Source organism: Hemicordylus capensis, chromosome 2 (assembly GCF_027244095.1).
Source record: "Hemicordylus capensis ecotype Gifberg chromosome 2, rHemCap1.1.pri, whole genome shotgun sequence".
NCBI classification, from domain to species: domain Eukaryota; kingdom Metazoa; phylum Chordata; class Lepidosauria; order Squamata; family Cordylidae; genus Hemicordylus; species Hemicordylus capensis.
In genome coordinates, this window is record NC_069658.1 from 162247618 (window position 1) to 162269791 (window position 22174).

Consider the following 22174-nt stretch of genomic DNA (forward strand, 5'->3'; position numbering starts at 1 on the left):
GAGAACAGGCTGTTGCTGGACTCCACCTCTGGTGGGGATGAGAGCTGGGCTAACATACACCCTCATCTCCCTGGGTCATGCCCTTATTTCCATGAAAAGGAAGAATATCCTTGGGGAAAGGCAATCTGTCCGGTATTTGCCCACCTCCACATGTGAGCCACCTGGCAGAACTGGCCCCCTTTGTGCTAGCAGCCAGGTCTACTAGCCACCCCCCCCCCCAAAAAAAAAGAGTCAGGGGGTAGACTTGGCCACCTTTGCATCCTGGCATGGGAGGCCAGGTCTACCCACTGCACACAGGAGGGCCTGTGTCTACTGGATGTGGAGGGGGCAGGGCACCTCCATGCCCCAAGCAATAGGTGGACTAATCACGCAGTGCTACAGTGGCGAGAGCTACCATCACTGCTAGCTTACTAGAGTTGATTGGTGTACCTGGCTTCTGTCACATCAGCAGCCACGTCTACTGTTGCTGCCCCATTCATTTCAATTAATAGACCAGGTGTCTGTACTTTTTATTTTATTTTGTTTGAGAAGATGGTGGGAAGGGTGTCATTTTTCAAGTTGAAAATATGATAGCCCTAGCTGAGAGCAACATGAGAGTAGAATAGTCCTTAACTGTCTTTGCTAAGACACTGATTTCAGAGGAAAGGTGAATTCTGTCAGTGACTGTCTCTAGGCCAAGAGTGGAAAGATGGTGTAAGATGTTGCTACCAGATTAAAGGGAGGTTTCAAGTGGCACCAGTAAGACTCTTGCAGCCTAGAGTGGCTGTGTTTTGTAGCTGCTCTGGGCTAGCGTCATTGTGAGTGGCAGTCCTTGGAGGGAAGAATTTAAAAAAAACTAGTTTATTCTGAGCATGAATTCAGATGTAATGCAGGAGTAGGGTTTCGCAATGGCGGTCTAAAAGAAACTGAGGAAGACACGCCCCAACTGCCTAGTTTAACGTAAGCACAATCGCGTGCAGGGCAGTTGGGGGCGTCGCGAGGAGCTAGTCAATCGGTCCGCGAGGTCCCTGCGCAGGCACAGAACCCATTCTTTATGAATGCAACGGATCACTATCCAAATCAAAGGTTGCATGAAACAAACCAATGCTCCACATAATGTCTGAATGGTAGTGAGAAACATTAGAAAAATATTAATAATGAGAAATATTACTTCTGCTCTGGCCAGACATCACTTGAAATATCATGTCCAGCTCTGGGTACTACATTTTGAAAAGGGTACCGATATACTGGATGGGTTCAGAGGAAGGGTCTGGAAACCAAGTCCTATGAGAAATGATTGAAGGAGCCGAGCATTAAAAAAGAGAAGATTAAGGGCAAATATGATATAATAGATGTCTTCAAATATCTGACAAGCTCTCACATAGGAGGAGGAATGGGCTTATCTTCTGTTGTTCCAGAGGGCAGGATGAAAACCATTTATTTATTTATTTATTTATTTTATTATTATTTTTACATTTTTATCCCGTTCTTCCTCCAAAGAGCTCAGAGCAGTGTACATGGTTATTTTTATCCTCACAACAACCCTGTGAGGTGGGTTAGGCTGAGAGATACATGACTGGCCCAGAGTCACCCAATGAGTTTCATGGTTGAATAGGGATTACCCAGGTCTTCCCAGTCCTAGTCCAACACTAACCACTACGCTATGCTGGCTCACATTACAAGCGGGTTGACATTACAAGGAAGCAGATTTAGGAAGCTAGACATTAAGAGGAATTTTCTAACCGTAAGAACAATTCAACACTGTAACAGTCTGCCTTATACCGTGGTGGGCTCTCCTTCACTAAAGGCTTCAAACAGAGGTTGGATGAATTTGTAGGGAATGCTGTAGCAATTTCCTGCACTGAGAGTGGGGTGGGTGGGTTGGACCAGAAGACTTCCAAGGTCCTTCCAAATCAAAATTCTGTGATTCTATAATTTAACTTACACAGTTGCAATCATCATCATCATCAATAAACAGCTCCTTGTTTCAACAATCACATGATGAAATGAAATGCATAACAGAATATACAAACTAAATAAGATGGAAAGAGAAAAGAAGAGGTCGTAAAGCTCACTTGAGAGGAGAGAAGGTCTCCAATCAAGAGAAGATATTTCTCAAGACAAGCAATCAAGAGAAGATACTTCTGCATCAGTTGAAGGAAGACAGACAGAGCTAGGCTATAGGGATGCCAAGGGGGTGATGTTGCCGTCAAAGCTCTAGATGATTCCAAGCAAGGGTACTGTACAGGTACATTTCCATACATGTGACTACACAGAAATGATGAAGAACATCATATTCATTTGAAGGAAGAATAAAAACAAAGACTTTTCAAGATGCTTAGTTACCATTTATAAACTTTATGAGTAGCGCAATGTCGACACAAGTCAATATAGTGCTTTAGATTAATATGCTTTGTGATGAGGTAGAAATCATTATTCATACAATTTCTCAAAATTTTGGGAAATTATATTAATTTGTACAGTATATTATATGTCAGGTGGAGAATATTTCTATTTATAATTACTGTTACAATAATTATATTGTTGTAACAATATATAATTGTTACAATATTTGTTGGGTTGTCGTCTACCAATATCTTATTTCTTGAATATTTTCTCTGTTTGTAATAAATATATATATATATATAATTAGAATCAGTATGTGTGTGCGCAAGAGAGAGTATACACACATGTAGGAGGGGGAAAACCCAGTGCATTGTAATCACCTCTATAGCATCATCATACATTTTCCTTGCCTCCACATCCATCTTATCTGACATCAGCCAGGCTTTCAGCAAGTACTCATAGAAACTGTCTCCCAAACCGCCCATAGATGTGTGATCTGTAAGAGAGAGAGAGAGAGAGAGAGAGAGAGAGAGAGAGAGAGAGAGAATAAAATTAGGTGATGTAAATGCAACACCACCAAGGCAAAACCTTTTGCCTGGATAAAACAATGAATGTTTAAAACATATTTTAATCAACTCAAGAATAATTTTAATAGGAGATATCAGTTCCTTGGAACCTGCTGCCACTAGCATGGTGGTTTACCTATTTGGTATGTTGACTGCATCCCATTTTGCATTAATGACAGAGATAGCTAGGCCCTTCTACCATAATTAATTTGGCAAATCTTTGGTTTTTGCAACACAGTGATTAAATGAACATTTCCCTGTTTTTTAATAACACAAATAAAAATGCTTCATCTCAGGACCCAGGATCAAAGATGTGAATAAATGATGCAAATGAATACACTTCTCTCACACACAGAATCAGCCTTTTTTATGTTTTATCACAATTCAGTAATTATACATTGCCAAATATCTGCAATTAAATGTTTAGATTAAATCCTCATACCACTAAAATGAGAAATGATTTCCTTTTCTACATAATGTGTTCCTCAATGCCCATTGCACCTTCTGAGATCAAAGCTAGCTTATCTGAAGCAACAACTTATTTAAGGTAGTTGTATGGATCAATTTACCACAACATTTGAGTGCTTCATAATATTAAATGAGTATCTTCACAATAATCTTCTTTTCTTAGGTAGGGAAATACAGATGATGTTCACAGATTAAAGGGTACAATGTCTGCCATTAGTACACTGATACAGAAAGGCTTCACACGATTCTCCACAAGAAAGGAAGAGGAGGAAAATGTCAGAATAGATAGTGCAGACTCCCGTCGAGTATGTCATGAGAACCTACCCAAGTCTAGTTCCCAAATCCTCGCCCGACATTCTCCGGCAATTTTTTGCCTTACTTCAAATCTTGGTTACAGAACTGGAAGAATGTTAAGGGGAGAATCTCAGGAACTGGACTCAGGCGAGTTCACATGACACGCCTGCCAGGAGCATCACTGCTGGTTCCAATATTTGCCCATTCCCCACCCCTCCTTACTTACAATGGATCATATGAATCTGCCCACAGTGCCCCTCCCTTTGTCAGTAAGAAAGGAAGGATCCGGACATTGTAAGCAGAGTCTGTGGTTGTTTGAAAGTTTGCTTTGATAAAGGCCAGGTCTGTAGGGCTGTCAAACTCAAAGGGAAAGATCCAGCTAAAAGGTTCATGAATAGTCATGCTGGGGGGGGGGGGGATACACGTACCTTAAAACGTGGAGACCCAGTCAAAGTATACAGTACTGGGTAAAAAGAACCAATGGTCTAATTCACATGTTATCTTACTCAGCCACAATATCTACACTGAGAGCTCTCTAGGACTATGGCCACGTTACTCAAGTTACCTGTTAGAAAAGTTAAGTACACTGTGGGGCTATTCTCACGATCAACAAAAATTGGTCTAGGAGAGCCTAGCCTGATTTTTATTGATCGTGTAAACCACCGGGCTCGCAGGCGAGCCCGCTGGTTTACAAGCGGGTAACCAGCTCAAGTAGCCCTCCCTAAAGCCCGGGTTTGCGGACTGAGTGCTCTGCAAACCCGGGCTTTCTGATCAAGAGTAGCTGTGGTGCGGCTCTGCGGCTACTCATGAGGAGACCCCCGGAGGAGAGGTGAAAAGCTATCTCCTTGCTCCGGGGGTCTCACCAGCATGCCCTGTGTGCTCGTGCAGGGCATGCTGGAACTTGCAGGGGCCAATTGGCCCCTGCTCCCCTCAGCCCCCTGTGGCTCCATCACAGAGGCAGCAATCATTTGGGCGGCCGATACGGCCACCCAGGGCTCCTGCAGCAATCGTCTGTGACCCTGCAGTATTGGCAAAAGCAGGTCTCACTGATTGTGACACCAGCCTCCCTATCTTTTCTGAACATTTCAGGGTTTGCAGGTGGTGGTAGGGAGGTATTTTTTGGCATGCAGTTGGTTCTTTTTGAAACCTGCCTTTACTACCAATTACTACTACTATGAATATTTATATATCACTTTTTCAACCAATTTGACCTTTTAAACCTTAGTCTTTCTATTTAAACTTTCATTTCTTCAACCAATTTGACCTTTTAAACCTTAGTCTTTCTATTTAAACTTTCATTTCTTTTCAACTAAGCCATAATATTGACAGTCTTAAAGAAAATAACAATCCACAGATCATGAACATTATAGTTGCAGTTGAACATCCTCTCTGTTACATAAATCATATAGAAGCGTAAACACATTAGTGTAGGCCACACAATCTCCTAGGCTTTGCATGACAAAGCTGCTCACCAAGAACAAACAAATGAGACCAAGGTGCATTAAATGACGCAATTACTTTAGGATGCACCTAGAGGATCTGATCACGGCGACACTAACAGCAAAGGCAAAAGCCACACCAAAGTTACAAACCAATTCAATGGTATGGGGAGGAAGAGGAATAAATTCCTCCCATTTGGGCACTTTACATTCACCAGCAAATATATTCTCCAAAAGGCCACACAACTAGGAGGCACAATCCACTATCTACTGTGGGATCATGGCTAATCTGGGTTCTTCAATGGATGCTCTGAATTCCTTGCCCTCTTTTCTATGGCTACTTTAGAGAGACCACTGAAGAACTGAGAACTGTTGACTGGACTTGTTGCAGGAGCCTAATTTTTCTGCAACCGACAATTTTAATAACTTAGGTAGCTCAAATATATGCAGGATAGGGAGTAAAGCATAGATACACGAACTCGGTATCTACTGGAAGTCACTCCTCTCCCAACTCAAAGCTTTCTGCAAACATGTGATACTTTTGTTCATCCTTCACAAGTATTCAAACATGCAGTATGCCTTGCTCTATGCTAGAGCGATAGCCTCTGTTATGTAAATTTCTCTCCGTAAACAAGGGATATGCATGAATCACTATCCAAACAATGATTTGCAGCACATCCCCACATTTTTAAAAAGGAGCAGAGCAAGTTCATACCTGCTCCTCAGCGGTCCCACACCACTTCCCGAATCAGTGGTGCTCCTCCCAGGTATCTTGGTGCACCAGTGGCGCTCTCCCTCAGCTGCCCCCGCATGACGCCGCCACCACACAAGTGGCCTCCGCATATGTGCAGTGGCCATGTGCGTGGGTCAGCATGGTTGCTAACCATGACTTCGTGTGAGGGCTTCTGGGGGAAGTGCTGCTGGCATGTGATGACAGCTGGGGGGATGATAGCTGAAACAGGAAGTAGTGGCAAGTGGCAGAGGAGCAGGTATGGATCTACTCTCCTTAGTTTTAAAGGTGCAGAGGATGTGCTGTGAAACATTGTTCAAATTGCAATTTGTGTGCATCCCTACTATAAACTATATTTTGGAGTTTTTAGTTTGCAGAATTGGAAACCAGTTAACACGGTTTTTAAATCTGGTTTGAGGGCAAACTATGGTTCTCCCTCTTTGGATGCCACAGCAAACCATAGTTATATGAACCAGGAAGCAAGGAAGGAGGATTCAGGCATCAAGGCAAACTATAACTATTACCATTCATGAACTGAGGGAGAAAACTGGAGGGCACAAATGAAGGAAGGAACATGTGGGAATGAAGCACATTCAGAACGGCCAAGCCATGATTTGGCTGCCATTATTGAACTGGGCCTTTGAATAAAGCCCAAGCACCTTAATATAAACAATAGTAAATTTGTATGTGTGTGTGTGTATGTGTGTAAATAAATAAAAGAAATACTCACGCTGACCCCAGCGGCCAGTCCTTGGATTCAAGTAGTTTGGATAAAGCCCATTAGGGCGCTCCATTTTTAGAAGTAGTTTACGAATATGCATGACCTAAATGAAAGAAAAAAGTCATCACAACTTGTCTCTCAATACAAAATGCATATTGAGGTAACACCCACAGCTACATTTGCAAAAAGCAAACAATTTTCTCTGCCCCCTCCTTAACCCTCCCCTCCCCTCCCCCACCCCACGCTGTTCCTGAGGGTCAAGGGATCTTTGGCAATGACATACAGTGTCGTGTGGGTACCTGCAGGGATAAGGGGGGCAATCTTTGGGAATCAAGCAGGAACTTTCTGACCTAATGGCCTGTCCCAATCCAGCCACCTGTGCCACAGCAGGCTCCTTAACCCTCAGTAACAGCCCATTAGGGGTCTCAAGGGGATTGCAGGAAAGAATAGGGGAGCAAGAAAAATGGTTTGAACACATGCTCTCGTTCAAGCACTGCTGTGGATGCTACCCCAGGTCTCCCATCATTAATCAAAGTTTAAATAGGTGCCTTTACATATTTTGAAGGGCTGGGAGTTCTTTTGAGTCATTTGAATTATAGGTAATAAACTCATCTTCATTTAAAATACTTTTTAAAATAAATGTTCTTTGGACATATCAGAGAATCTCTCTCTCTCTCTCTCTCTCACTCACTCAGAGAATATGCGAGGTGATCTCATAAGCTTACTTGCCTTAAAGAAAGTAGGCTAATAAAATATATATGTACTCTCTCACACACTTCCTAGGGATAATCACCTGAAAAACATTAATTACAACTCTGAAATGGCCAAACTTGCCTAATATTGCACTCACATCTATTCACTGTTACTGAAGTTTATGGAACAATGACCAACATTCAGCATTGCATGCATTCAGTAGTGCAAGTTCCAGACTACCACTGCACTGACTGATTCTTGAACAGGTACACATTTTGCCCAATCTTCCCTTCCCTCTGTGCATCAGCAAAATATGTCCCTGAGGATTGGGTAACCCTCAGGGACACATTTTGCTGAGCACAGGATTCAGAAGGGGAAACCAACAAAAATTGCCTCTTCCCCCGCTCAAACAGCAGCACAATGGTAGTCTGGAATTTGTACTGCTGCACACACACAGTGCTAGTCTAAATGCCAATCAATGAACTGTTTGAAATGGAAAAAATTTCTACAGAAAAATAGAATATGAAAAAAATTGCAAAACAGATTTTTTTCTACCCCACATCTCTGGGAAGTCTATATTTTACATGATGTATTATTTCCATATTACCTATAATCAGTGTCAATAAAAATCTTGAAACTATTGATTGATTGATTGATTGATTGATTGTTGCATTTTTATACCGCCTTTCGTTAAAAGATAGCCCCAAGGCGGTTTACAAAAGTTAAAAACATACAATAAAAACATCATGCTAAAAGTATAAATACATATAAAAACAGGCATAAAAACAATACAACAGAGAAACGAGAAATTATACGAGAAAGAGCACAAAACTAACCTTGTCGTAATATTCAGGGTTGCCAGTTAGGTAGCTCAGGTGTACAAATTCCATGTGAAGTGTACCAAACTCAGACAGTATACTGCTGCCAGCAGAAGCCCAGCCCCAGTTGCGACCTACACCACTGAAAAGAAATAAATAAATTAGAAAGTGTCAGAGGGTGGAGGTGGGAATGAAGTGTCAACATTCCCAAATGTCTGCTATCAATCTTACTCAATATCATACAAGAAGAGGGTAAAGCAGGACATTTTTTTGTTAAAGACAAATATCAAAACAAGGCCACAAAGTATTGGGGCTAAGAGTTATTAACACTTTCATGCAACCCAGAGATTTTTGGTGGGGAGGAATTATAATAAAAGAAGACAAAGCAAAGAGGAAGAACAAACAGTAAATGTTTAACACCATAAACAAGAATGCTGCAAAACAGTGTTAGCGTGGCAGCACAGCTTATAAAAGACTGAAAAGAGTCAGTAAATCATGTATAAGCTTGTTAAACTGATCTTGCAGAGACGCCTTTAGCAAACCGTGAGCCATCCAAACCTACTAGGCAAGGTCAAACATGTGTTTGTACTACTCTTGGCTTCCAGTATGCTCTTCCTCCCAAGTCACATACCTTTTCAGATTCACCATTGCCCAAGGAATCCCAGTAGGTGTATTGAAGGCAGGAAGAAGTTTCCCTGCCAACTGTACAGCTTTTATCTTGAATACCTGCAAAAGAAAAAAGAAGGATAAGTCATCAAGCACTATTTATTTTAAAACATTTCTATATCACCATTCCACCAATACTGGCACCCAAGATGGCTTGCAACAAAAGCAACAGATAGGCACAGCAGCCAGTAAAAGGACATGAAGACAGAGTTTCAAAAATTAAATTTTAAAAAATTGGCATGTAGCCCATGCCGAGGAGGGAGCTGGTGGGGTGGAGGTTGCCAAAGGCCTGGGCAAAAGTGTTTAGTGGGCACATACAAAACAGTAACATAATTCTGTTTATTATAGTGTTCCATAATTCGGTGCCAGCACAAATGGTAGCGAACTAAAGTTCCAGTTACCGGTATTTTATTTTATATTTATTTATTCAATGTCTATACCACCCTTCCAAAAATGGCTCAGGTCAGTTTACACAGAAAAATAATAAATAAATAAAATGGATCCCTGTCCCCAAAGGGCTCATAATCTAAAAAGAAACTTTTAAAAAGCCAAATTCTGGGTTACGGCCCCTATTTCACACGAGTATACCCCTCAGGTTCTGGCAACAGTGGATAGACACTGGCAACAGTCACTGGAGGTACTGTGCTGGGGTGGATAGGGCCAGTTATTCTCTCCCTACTAAATAAAGAGAATCACCATGTTATAAGGTGCCTCTTTGCCAAGTTAGCAGGGGTTAGCTAATCACCTCTGAAGGTGAGGCCATGGGGTCACCCAGAACTAAGATCCAAACACATGAACAGGTTCACATGGGAACAGACAGTCCTTCAGAAGCTCATAGCCAGTGCATCTCTTTAGCACTGGTGAAATGTGATCAACTTCTACAGGCTCTATGGATGCAAAATCTGGACTTTGAAGAAGATAGAGTATTGACACTTTTAAACTTTGGTGCTGGAGAAGACTTTTGAGGATACCATGGACAGCCAGGAAAACAAACAAACAAATGGATCATAAAACAAATCAATCCAGAGTTTTCATTCAAGGCACAAATGACCAGGCTCAAACTATCATATTTCGAATACATTATGCGAAAACCCAGCTCTCTTGAGTAATCCATATTGCTGGGGAAAGTTGAAGGAAAGAGAAAAAGAGGACGACCAGCAGCAAGGTGGATGGACTCAATTACGACAGCAATGAATGTACTACTGAGAAACCTTAAAGGCCAAGTTGAAGATAGATAATCCTGGAGAGAATCTAACTATGTTGTTGCTAGGAGTCGACACCGACTTGATGGCACTTAATCAATCAATCAAATCACAGGCTCTAGTTCAGGCCTGCTCAACTTAAGCCCCCCCAGCTGTTTTTGGACTACAACTCCCATAATCCCCAGACACAGTGGCCAATACCCAGGGATTATGGGAATTATAAGCCAACATCTGCAGGAAGGCTGAAGTTGAGCAGCCCTGCTCTAGTTAATACCCTGATCATCATATTTAGACTGAGTCAGGACCTAATATTTTGACCATTGACCACTCGAGGGAACAAAGGCTCATTACGATTTTTGGCAAGCTCTGGGACCCTAGAGATAGAAAACAGACTTGCATAATTCTCAGCCTTGTGCCAGAGGATTCTCTATAGAAACCTCTTATAAAATAGTTATTATTAAGTCAGGACACAAATCAAGGACTAAGGTAGTCAAGCACCTGCAGTTGCATTTCTAAAACAGAACTCAGTTATCTCCAATGGTTTGCCACTAGCAGTTTCTTTAATCCACTTCATTTTAAGACACAGTTTGTAAGCACGTGCTTTTACTGAAACATTAGTTGACAATGTGTTTTTATGTCCATTGTTCCAGATCAGCGAAACAAGTTTCTGGGGATTCATAAAGCCATATTAAGTACCTGGAAGCAACAACTATGGGCCTATCTTACAGATGTAATCCGCTCCAATATAAACTGTTTACCTTAGACTCTTCTCATATAACATCAGTCCTTTGATTACCTATTGCCTTCTCTCAGAGAAATGGAAAGCACAGACATGGCCACTTCAAAGTTGGCTTCACCACCCCTCACCCACTGAATATGTTGAATTCTATCAAGCATAGGGGCAAAATTTTATGGCATTACTGGAGCTAGTGTTACTTTTTTCCTGCAACCACATGGCTAAAATAAATTTGCAGGTCTTTTGAAGGGATCTCTCTGGGGTTGTGAGTCAACAGCAAAAGATCCAAAGGATGAGAAAGGAATATTGGTTCTTACTGTGAAGGGTGCTTTTCCCCAGGGATCATAGGCTATCCTCAAACAGTGGGCTATGTTTCAGGCATGCTCAAAGCAGACAGAAAGTAGCTGAATTTTGCTTGCTTCCAGCACCAGAGGGCACCAATCACCAGTTCTGTGACATCATTTGTGAAGAGAACAAGTAGACAATGAGAGGACCTAGAGAGGCACAGTGGCTGAGAAGCCCAAGTTGTGAGAAACACCACCATAGAGTATAACAGTAAAACCTTGTCAGGGAAAATCAAAGGTAGGGATCTCTAAGAACTATATGCCCTGGGAGCCCTGGCCACCCAAAAACGTTGGACCCTCATCCCCTATGTGAATATAACGAACTATGTACATCTGAGGGAGGGCCAGATGGCCTATGATCCCTGGGGAAAAGAATCCTTCACAATAAGAACCAATGTTCCTTTCCTCCAGAGATTATAGGCCATCCTCAAACAGTGGGACATGCCCCAGCTGAGTCTGTTGGGAGGGATCGGATGTCCTCACAGGAACATAGGAAACTGCCATATACTGAGTCAGACCATTGGTCTATCTAGCTCAGTATTGTCTTCACAGACTGGCAGCGGCTTCTCCAAGGTCCGATCACCTGTTGGACGACCATGCAGCCAAAGGCGGCCTGTGAGGTTAGGAAGGAGGAGATTTTATAGTGTTTAATGAAGGGAGTAGAGGAAGAACATGTGGCCGTTCTGCAGATGTCCACAAGAGGGGTTTGGGTGGAGAAGGCGGCCGAGGTGGAAGCACCACAAGTAGAATGTCCCATGATGTTGCCTGGTACCAGGAGGCTAGAGGAGTCATACATGAGGGCAATGCACCAATGGAGCCAAGAAGCCAGGACCAATTTGAATGCATTGGGTCCCTGTGAGGCCAGGTGGAAGGCGACGATCAAAGAATCCGATTGGTGGAGTACCTGGTGCGGCGAAGGTAGATCCACGGGGTCCTACCGACATCCAGGGTGTGCCAGGTCTTTTCTCTAGGGTGAGTTGGGGAGGGGCAGAATGACGGGAGGATGATATCCTGGGCTCTATGAAAGGTGGAGCTGACTTTGGGTAGAAAAGTGGGGTCAACCTTAAGGACTACAGCATCTGGTAAGAAGGTACAGAGCGCCTTTGGGGCTGAGAGGGCTGTGAGTTCGAAGAGCCTGCGGGCAGAAGTAATGGCCACTAGAAATAGAACCTTGTAGGACAGGATTTTTAGTGGCATCAATGCAAGGGGTTTGAAGGGTGTGCTCTGGTCAGGGCGTTAAGAACCTTATTTAGGTTCCAAGAAGGGAAGCAGTGGATAAGCGGTGGTGCTATATTTGATGCCCCATGAAGGAACCTGGAAATATGTGGATGAAGGTTCATCAATCCATGTGATGACAGGTGGAGGACAGAAGCAAAGCCCAAGGCTTGGCGCCTCAAAGTGTTGGGCCTCAGTTTTAGTGTGATGCCTGCTTGGAGGAATGTCAGGACTCCTGGTACTCCTGCCTTGAGGGGGTTGATGCATTTCCTCCGCACCAAATGGGAGAAGGTTGCCCAAGCAGCCTGGTAGATTCTGTTTGAGGGTCAGCACGAGACCAGGATAGTATTCTAGACTTCTTTAGAGTACCCCTTGCAGGCTAGGAATTCATGCTCAACCTGCAGGCACAGAATTGAAGCCAGTTGGGATAGGGATGAAGAATTGGTCCCTGGGATAGAAGGTCTAGGCGCAGGGGCAGGAAGAAAGGAGGGCACATGGTCAGGAAGGCTAGGTCTGAGAACCACGGGCGCCGTGGCTAGTGAGGGGATACAAGGATTATTTCTGCCCTATCTGAAAGCATCTTGATCACCTTGAGGATGATAGCTGTTCGGTGGGGGGGGAGCGTAAAGGAGTCCAGGGGGCCAAGTTTCTGTGAATGCATATGTTCCTTCTGCCCCCTTGGTCTGGAAACAGGAGAAGAAGCGAGGTAGGTGATGGTTGAGTGGAGAGGCGAAAAGGTCCACCTGAAGGTTCCTCAGGACCAAGGTAAGATAGCAAAAGACATCCGGATAGAGAGATGCTGGGTCTACTGCTTGGCAACTGAGGCAGTCTACTTGAATGTTGGAGATATTCCACCATAATGGAGACTATGTGAAGCTCCACCCATTGAAAAAGGTGATAGGTTTCGTTCATGAGTGTTTTGGATCTGGTGCTGCCTTGATGGATGATGTGTGATTTTGCGGTGACATTGTTCATGCATATGAGTACATGTTGACCTGCTATGAGAGGAAGAAATGGATGAGTGCTAGGCTGGCCACTCGAAGTTCCAACCAGTTTATGTTGGGAGGTGCTTCCCTGGCGGACCAGCAGCCTTTAGCAAATTGGTTGTAGCAGTGTGCCCCCCAGTCTGTCAGGCTGGCATCCGTTGTGATGGTGATCCTGTGTGGGTCTGAGAGGGGTAGATCCTTGGCAACCGCCTCAGATAGCCACCACCTGAGGGAGCGTTTGACTCTATGTGAAATGTGCATGATCTTGTGTGTGTGGGCCCTAATCGTGTCTTGAAGGGGGAGAATGAACCACTGAAGGGGAGTACCACCTTGCCCAAGGGAAGCATTCCAGGCAGGCAATCATGGACCTGAGTACTTGAGACCGGAACATCAGGTCTGCGGATGAGCAGTGAAGGAGTGGATGGATTAGAGAGTAGAGTTTCTCCCTCCTCTGGGAGGTAAGAGAGACCAAGGCCTGAGTGGTGTTGAGGATGTTATCAAGATGTTGAATGGTTTGAGTCAGCTGCAGCTGACTCTTTGCCTAGTTGATTAAAAAGCCATGCTGACTGAGGCACTGGACAGTACTCCTGAGGTCCTGCTGGGCCTTCAGGAGGGAAGGAGAACAGATGAGGGCATCGTCTAGATAGGGATGTAGGTGGATGCCTGAGAGGCGGAGGTGAGCGACTTGTGTGATCAAGATCTTTGTAAAGACCCATGGGGCGGAAGACAGACCAAACGGGAGACTGTTGATAGTGCTGGCCATCATAACAGAAGCGAAGGAATTTCCTGTGGCTTGGGTGTATAGGTATGTGAAAGTAAACTTCTAAAAGATCTATCGATGCCAGGTAGTCATTGCATCACACAGCTGCCTTGATGATTCAGAGCGATTCCATCCTGAACTTTCTCTTTTTAACAGATTTGTTCAGATGCTTTAGATCCTGGACCCGTCCTTCATGGGAACTAAGAAGAGAAGAGAAGAGAAGCCTGAGCATGCTTCAATTGATGGAACTAATTCTATCATCTGGATCTGGAGGAGGTGAAGCACTGCTTGAACATTCCGAGGTTCAATTCAATACTTTATTATAGTGACAGACCAGTACAGTTTACAAACAGAAGTCCAACAAAATAAAACAAAATGGTTATGATACAGTAGTTAAACACATAGATCAACTAGAAATTATTCTTAATGAGGTCCTGGTGAATTTTATTGGCTATTAAACATAATTTAGCCATATTATAAGATCTTGAATCATTCTGGTCAGTTAAAAAGTAATCGAGATAAAAAGAATCTGTACAACCTGGATGACAGCTAATAAAAGCAATTATATATTTATGCCATATATCTTAGTAAAATTGACAATAAGAGTGCACATGTGCTATTGTTTCAATCTCTCCCAAGTTTCAGGGACAAGTATGTTCTTTGTAGGGGATTTTTTGGTATCTCCCTTTCAAGACTGCTGTTTGCAAGGCATGGCATACGCTCTGCGATATTTTGATATAGTTTTCAAATTTAGATATCTAGCAGGGTTAAACGTCAGCTTGGTTGCCCAAATGGACACCAACAGGAATAGAGCCCTGGTCAATTTGACACTCCGTATCATATATACTTTGCCTAAGGTTGACCCTGGCATTTTCATACCCCAGAGTTATCAATGAAGAAGGAGAGAAACCATAATGATGTAGCCTTTCCTCCAACTGTCTTTTCCACCTGCAGTGGTAGGTATCCATTAGCACAAGTGGTGCTAAACCTACAGGGTGGAAACCCAGCTTCAGCCAGAATTCAAAGATATTAATCCATGCTCTGGCCTCTACTTTAAGCAGTCCTGCTTCCAAATGAAGTACAGCACTAGTCACACACTGGGGTACTTGAATAATGGGGATAAATTGGGCGTCCCTAGAGCGGTGGAAGGACTGAACTGCTTGTGCGCTCTTGTGTGCATTCTGCTTTACATATTCTCTATGTGCACTTCTTCCTGAAGCCTGGAAAATTACACCAAGATATTTGAAATACTTAACTTGTTCTAACCTATGCCCATTTAGTGACCAGTTCTGAATCTTTGGTCTCTTTGCAAACACCAAAATCTTAGTTTTATTATAATTTATTTCTAAAGATTGTTCAACACAATAGGTAGCAAGAGAGCACAAAGCTCTTCTGAGGCCTATTGGAGTTTGCAGGAGGATGATGGCATCGTCTGCATATAAAAGTATGGCAAGATGTTTGTCTGCTAATTTTGGTGGATGATGGTCTGGACTGCCTAAATGGGGAACAAGAGATTTAATATAGAAATTAAATAGCAGTGGAGCCAGGATACATCCCTGTCTGACTCCCCTGAATGTTGGTATTTCCTTGGTGAGATATCCCTGAGCACTTCAATACACCCTTACATGAGAATTTTCATATACTGTAGTTTAAACATAAAAATAGTAAATGGCAGTCTGCTGATAACTTACATCAAGGTTTCTCTCTGGGGATCAGATCGAAAGCAGATCTAAAAACAACAAATCCTGCATATAGAGCAGAGTGAGATTTGCAAAAGTATTTTTCTACCAAATGTTGCAGTATTACAAGCAGGGTCCATAACAGAGCGACCTGCGTGAAGCCAATTTGCTCCTCTGCTAGGATATTTTCAGAATCCATCCAATCCAGTAAACGCTCATATAGGTGCCAAGCATACATCTTGCTCACTATACTTAGAAGACTAATAGGTTGATAGTTTTGGGGTAGCTTCCGTTCATCCTTTTTATAGATTGTGATTATTATTGCCACTCCCCAGTCCTTAGGGACACATGCAGTCCTGTCAATAAAAGAAAAGAGAGAGGCCAGGTCCGGGGCCCACCATGCCAAATTATCTCTAATTACATCTGCAGTTATGTAGTCATTACCAGGGGCTTTGCCAGATTTAAGCTGCCTTGCCAAGGATTCTATTTCAGTACAAGTTATGAACAGCCATTCTGGCAACTGACTCACATCCAGATCTAGGCTTGTGACAGCTGCTTCATCTCTCTTGCACAACATATGGTAATACTCCTCCCATATAGGTGCAGGTATCATACAACCAGAGTGGGATAACCCACGCAGTGGATGAGAGGCAACCATATACCACAACAGGGATGGATTTTTGGATCTTGATACTATCAGTTGTTGCCAAGACAGTCTCATGGCGCCTCTCTTTTTGGTTTTCAACAGCCATTTTTGTATTGCTTTTTCTGTTGTATGATGCTCTGGGGGGAGGAAAGTGACGGATAATCCCTATATGTTTGATATTCACTAATAAGCACTCTTTTAGCATTAATGCAATCTATATCAAACCAGCTCTTGGAGCAATAGGTAGCCCCATGGTCCTTCAGAGATTTGGTAAAAGTTAACACTGTATGCACTGCCTGGACAATTTTACTTAGTGATCTAAGATGCTATTGTCCATCTTAGCTAAGCTAACAGAGAAGGACAAGATTTTCAGAATTCAGCATTACAGCAATTTGTTCCTCTGACCTTTCAGACCATCTTACACAAGAGGATCACACTTCTAACAATTAATCTGAAAAGTGGATTGGTTCTGCAAGTAAAAGGTTTCCAAAGAAATTCAGCTGTAGATCTCCAGGGAGATGGTCACTATCCGGACAGCTAGCAATTTTAAATTGCTCCAGATATGCTAGTAAATATGAAGAGTTTGCTATGTAATCAATTGTGGGAAATCTGGAATCAGCCCAGAAGGTATACTCGGATGGATGGTCATCAGCTGAACATTCTGAGGTGTTTCTGAGGATTTTGAGATTTTGGAGTGACTATGCAGTGGTGAGCGGGGGTGGGTGGGTGAGGAGAAATCAATGGGGTAACCTTCTGAAACAGTACACAACACCCATTGGTCTTGGGTGATATGGTACCAGGCCAGGGCTAATAGAAGGAATCTGCCCCTGACCAGGGCCGAGTCATTGTTTCCTGGAGGGCTGATTGGTAGGGCTGAACAGCTTGTTGTTCTGAGGGCAGGTGGGGGCCCTGTTTCACTGTCTGCCCTGTGGCTTGAAAGAGGAGTTGCAGAAGTCTCTGGACTGGCTTGCGGGAGCCCCGTAGGCCAGCCTTGGGTAGTGAAAGGACCGGGAGGAAGAGCTAAAGGGTCACCTCATATCTCTACAAGAGGAAGGAAGGGCCTTCTTTTTATCGTGTGTCTCAACAAGGATGGGTTCTAGAGACTCCCTGAAGAGCTTCTTTCCAGAGAATGGGGAGGATGCAAGTGCAAGCCTGGATTTTGTATCAACCACAGACATCATCTGACTGCCACTCCAGACACCATTGCTATGGACGCCTGCAGGATACAGTCCAGATTGGAGTCGGCCATAAATGCTACCTCCTTTGCCATCTTATTAATGCCTTGTCGCAGCTTAACGTTCTCCGGCAGTACCAGCTGGACAAGTTCCTTCGCCCACAGGGTGGAGGCCCATGCAAAGATAAGAGTTGGCGGTGGCTGTTTCAATAATGGTAGTAGATGCCTCATGAGCTTTCTTGAGGAGGCTGTCATTTCTTATCTTCCATGGTCCTGAGCTGCTCTTGTCTCTCAGTGTTGAACACCGAGTTTGAAACCACTTGTGCTACTGGGATATCCACAGATGGAAAAGCAAGTAGAGATTGAATTTCCTGTGGGAAAGTGTACATCTTTCTTGGACAGGCCCCTATGGACCTAGAGGACACAGGGGCCTTCCACTCTGCCACCATTACATCCTTAAACATAAAATAGAAAGGGGAGACCCAGTTTGGGAGTGGAAGAAACTGGGAACACCTCCTGATCTATGGAAGAGAGGCCCTAGGTGGTATCCACCATAGCCACATCTTTGATGGTGTGCTTGGCTTTGGCAAGAAAAACCTCAAAATCTGCCAGGGGAAACAGGCAGGGGGTGGGGGTGGGGCGGAATAGAGGTCTGTTCAGGAGCCTCCTCTTTGGAAAGATCGTCATCCTCTTTCCCTGGAATGTCTGGGTTGCACCCATGTTCAGATGAGGAAGAGGACAATGACACCGGTGCCACAGGCGCCACAGGGTGTAAATGTTGAATGGGAATTCTGGGCACAGTGGTGGAGATCTGGGCGCCTCTGTGGGAAGAGGTTGAGTGGGCTATTTAGGGGGTACAGGCCAAGAATTAGGAGACGGAGAGCATGAAGGCTGTCTCTTTCACTTAGGCTGTCTCTTTTGCTTAGGTTGTCTCTTTCACTGTGCTGGCGAATGAACCTGCCACTTTCCTATGGTGGAATAGTGTCCCAACAGGGGCTGGAGTCGGGGAAGAGGAAGACAGGTTCCTATTTCTCCTGGGGTTCTGGGAGGAGCAGGTTGAGGAAGCTGGGATGATTATGGGTTAGGAGGAGGGTTCTGAGGTAAAAAGGAATGGCACTGTTTGATGATAAACTCTTTTAGCCAATCTGCCACATCCAGAGGAATAACAGGATTGGACCCTACAGGAGGGGCTGGTGGGTTGCTAGGTGGCAGATTGCGAAGTCCTCCCCCACCCAGAGTGGGAATGGGGTCAGCGGGCAAAGAAGGAAGAGCTGGTACCTGATCGTTGGGCTCCGGTGCCAGAGTCTCATGGTGCAGTGGGGTCCGGGTTGGCTGGCTCCAGATTAGGAAATGGGAGCTTATTGGAGAGCAGCAGGGTTGACTCATGCGAAGGCAGCTCACTCAGCCCTGGAGCGGGCTCCTTTTGGCGGTCTGGCTGCTCCGTTGGTATGGAAGGGAGCAGCTATGCCAAAGCTTCAGGGGCTATGGGCAGAGGAATGGCTGGAACCGGTGTGGCCAGAGGACAGGGCTCCACATTGCTTCCCAAGACTGGCGAAGACCTCCAAAGTTGGTGTTCTCCCACAGTGTCTCCCTGTACTCCTCCGGAGTAGGGGGTAGGTGCTGCGGCGGCTTCTTCTTGCCTGTACCAAGAGCTGCTTACTAAGCATCAGAGAGGATGGTGATGCAGGCTTCTTTTTAGTTTTTTTCGGCTTCATTTGGTCTTTTAAGTGTTTCTTTTTCTTTATGGTTTTCTTGCCTGGCACGAGTTATGTTGCCGGTGTCTCCGCCGCAATGGATGGGACGGGAAGAGAGCCTAAGAGGGAGGCCGACCGGGGTCAGATTGGAAACTCCACAGGGTGTTCTTGTAGCAATTTGCCCTTGCCCTCCGAGAGGGAACCTTGGAGCATGTCCTTGGTATGGGATAGATTCATTAAGGGAGAAAGGAAAACCCAAGGAGGGGCGGGGGACAAACTGTTAGGAATTTGTCCGATTAGCCAAATGGAAACTGAAAAAGGAATCTGTAAATATTTGGATGAGGTCCAAATTAGCACGGCTCCCTTCCCACCCTCACACAATCTGGGAGGGTGAAGAGGGGGAGTGGAAAGCCAGGAAGAAGTGAGACAAATAGGCCTCTTGTCTGAAAAAAAAGCTTAGCTCTCTGTGTGAAGTTGCTGCTTCTAACAAGACAGGAACGGAACTGGCAACTGGCACCCTGTGGCACAGAAGCAAGTAAAATTCAGCTACTTCCTGTCTGCTTAGAGCATGCCTGAAACACAACCCACTGTTTGAGGATGGCCTACAGTCTGGGCGGCGGGGGGTGGGTGGGTGGGAGAGATACATTGAAAAGTTCCAGCTCTATAACACCAATGACACCAAAAAGTGCCCCACGATCACCTTTCCATTGCTTTTCATCTCCTTTTTCTTTAACATATTACTGAAAGTTCCTTCATTTTCATGAAAACTGTCCCTTAGTGGCTTGCTCTCAAGTTTCTCAGTACTGAACCTGGCATATTTTTGCTCTTCTACTTCCACCCCCAGCACAGTACCTCCAGTGACTGCTGCTGGTGTCTATCTTATGTTTCTTTTAGATTGTGAGCCCTTTGGGGACAGGGATCCATCTTATTTATTTTTTATTTCTCTGTTTAAACCGCCCTGAGCCATTTTTGGAAAAGTGGTATAGAAATCGAATGAATGAATGAGCATTTATCAGGTCACTAGCTATTTCCTGAAGAGCAGCTTTTGCTGGGGGGATAAGAACAGATCATGTGTCCCACCAAAAGAGTTGGACTACGTTTTACTCCTACTGAAGTGAATGTCACCAGTGATGACATTACATTCGCATTGCTTTTACCTTGGTTTGCACAGCTCTGAATCATTAAGATGAGGATGAGGGATAACCAACTGCAGTTGAATCCAAATAAGATGGAGTTACTGATTGTGTGTGCGGGGGTGTGTGTGTGTCAAAACCCAACAGATGGTTTAGAAATGCCTGTTCTCAATGGGACTACACTCCCCCTGAAAGATCAGGTACATGGCTTGGGAGTGCTCCTGGATCTAGAACTCTCTCTGGTTTCTCAGGTTGAGGCAGTGGCCAGGAGCGCTTTTTATCACAGTAGTACATATGCAGGTAACCTCCAGGCTAGACTACTGTAATGCACTCTACATGGGGCTTACTTCGTACGTAGACTGGAAACTACAACTGGTACAGAATGCAGTAGCCAGGTTGGTCTCTGGGACAACCCAAGGGACCATATAACACCGATTCTGAAAGAATTTCACTGGCTGTCAATATGTTTCCGAATGAAATACAAGGTGTTAGCCTGTTCCTAAGCCGTTCAGGGCTTTATAGGTAATGACCATTTCAGAGACCACCTTCTCTATTATGAACCCAGCCGCTTATTAAGGTCACCTGGGGAGGTCCAGTTATGGTTGTCACTGGATCATCTGGTGGCGACTCAGGGCCAGACCTTCTCTGTGGCTGCCCAGGGCTTTGAAATGCATTCCTTTTCAAAATAAGAGCCTCACTATATCGGATAGCTTTTTAAAAGACCCTTAAGACACACCTGTTTTCCCAGGCTTTTAATTAAAATGTATTTCAAACTGTTTTATTCTGTGAAATTGTTTTACTCTGTGGATTGTTTTTAATCTATGAAACTGTTTTGTTTGTTTTTATTTTATATTGTAATTTGGACTGTGTACACCGCCCAGAGATCTATATATCAGGCCATCTATAGATAAATAAGATCTGAACTGTTGACTTGCACCATTTCTCTCATCTGATGCACGAAGGCACTCCTGTGTTCTGCTGTGACTAAATTTCCACCAGATTTTAGGCTGAACTTTGATATGCCATCTGATTAGTCAACAAGTCTGTGTACAAAAAGACTGTTGCCACATGGATAAGAAGTATCCATCCATGAAGCTGTGATACACCTCAGGATGTTCCAGTGGAAATATTGGCATCTGGGAGTTGTTGCTTGGCAATGGTCATAAGCAAAAAGGATTACAGATCATTTGGTTAAAAGGTGTTAACTGCCAGTTTCTTTCTTGGGCAATATGCAGCAGGACATCTTCAAGCATGTCCACATAAAACACCCTAATATTGACAGATCTCCATTATCATAATGAAGATGCTCCGAGATTCTTCCAAAAGATAGAGATAGCAAGACATATAGCTATTGTAGCACTGTAAGGCCATAGTCACTGAGACTGCAGGAACCAGCCCTGCAGTGCCCTTAGATGTGGTGCCTGGTCATATAGGAAAATATAACTTTTTCTCTAACCAGCCCCTTAGTATTAGGGATGTGCACAAAACCAGTTTGCCTGGTTCGATTCAAATTCGAATGGGGTTCAAACCGGGAGGGGGAGGTTCGGTTTTGGTTTTGCTCAACCCTCTGGTTCAGTTTAAATTCGAACTGGTTCGAACCTCCAGAAGTTCAAACCCAGGGATGCCTATCGCCCACAAAACCCCAAGGCAATCAGACACTCCACCGATTATTGATGAATTTTTACAGTATTTTTGAATTCCTCATAGGGAATAGTGAGGATTCCAGAAAATGTATAGTTTCACGTTGGGGGGAAAGGGGCAGCCTAGAGCGGAGTGTGGTAGTTCCCAAGGAGGGCAAGGAAAAATACCAGAATTATTTGAAAGGAATTGGGCAAAGGGCTGATTTTTAAGTGATTTTTGAAGTTTACGCATCTTTTTTCTCCAT

At 44.1% G+C, this 22174-nt stretch overlaps 1 protein-coding gene across 3 annotated transcripts in view; it reads right to left on the bottom strand.

Annotated features, from left to right (window-relative positions):
* MAN1A2 (mannosidase alpha class 1A member 2) overlaps positions 1-22174 on the bottom strand; it is a 101383-nt gene that overhangs the window by 19187 nt on the left and 60022 nt on the right. For all 3 annotated transcript variants that reach the window (XM_053290929.1, XM_053290931.1, XM_053290930.1), the window contains 4 exons: positions 8686-8780; positions 8073-8196; positions 6553-6646; positions 2706-2821 (listed from right to left, as the gene is read on the bottom strand). In XM_053290929.1, coding sequence (XP_053146904.1) covers positions 2706-2821; positions 6553-6646; positions 8073-8196; positions 8686-8780 — 429 coding nt within the window. The remainder of the gene's footprint in view (positions 1-2705; positions 2822-6552; positions 6647-8072; positions 8197-8685; positions 8781-22174) is intronic.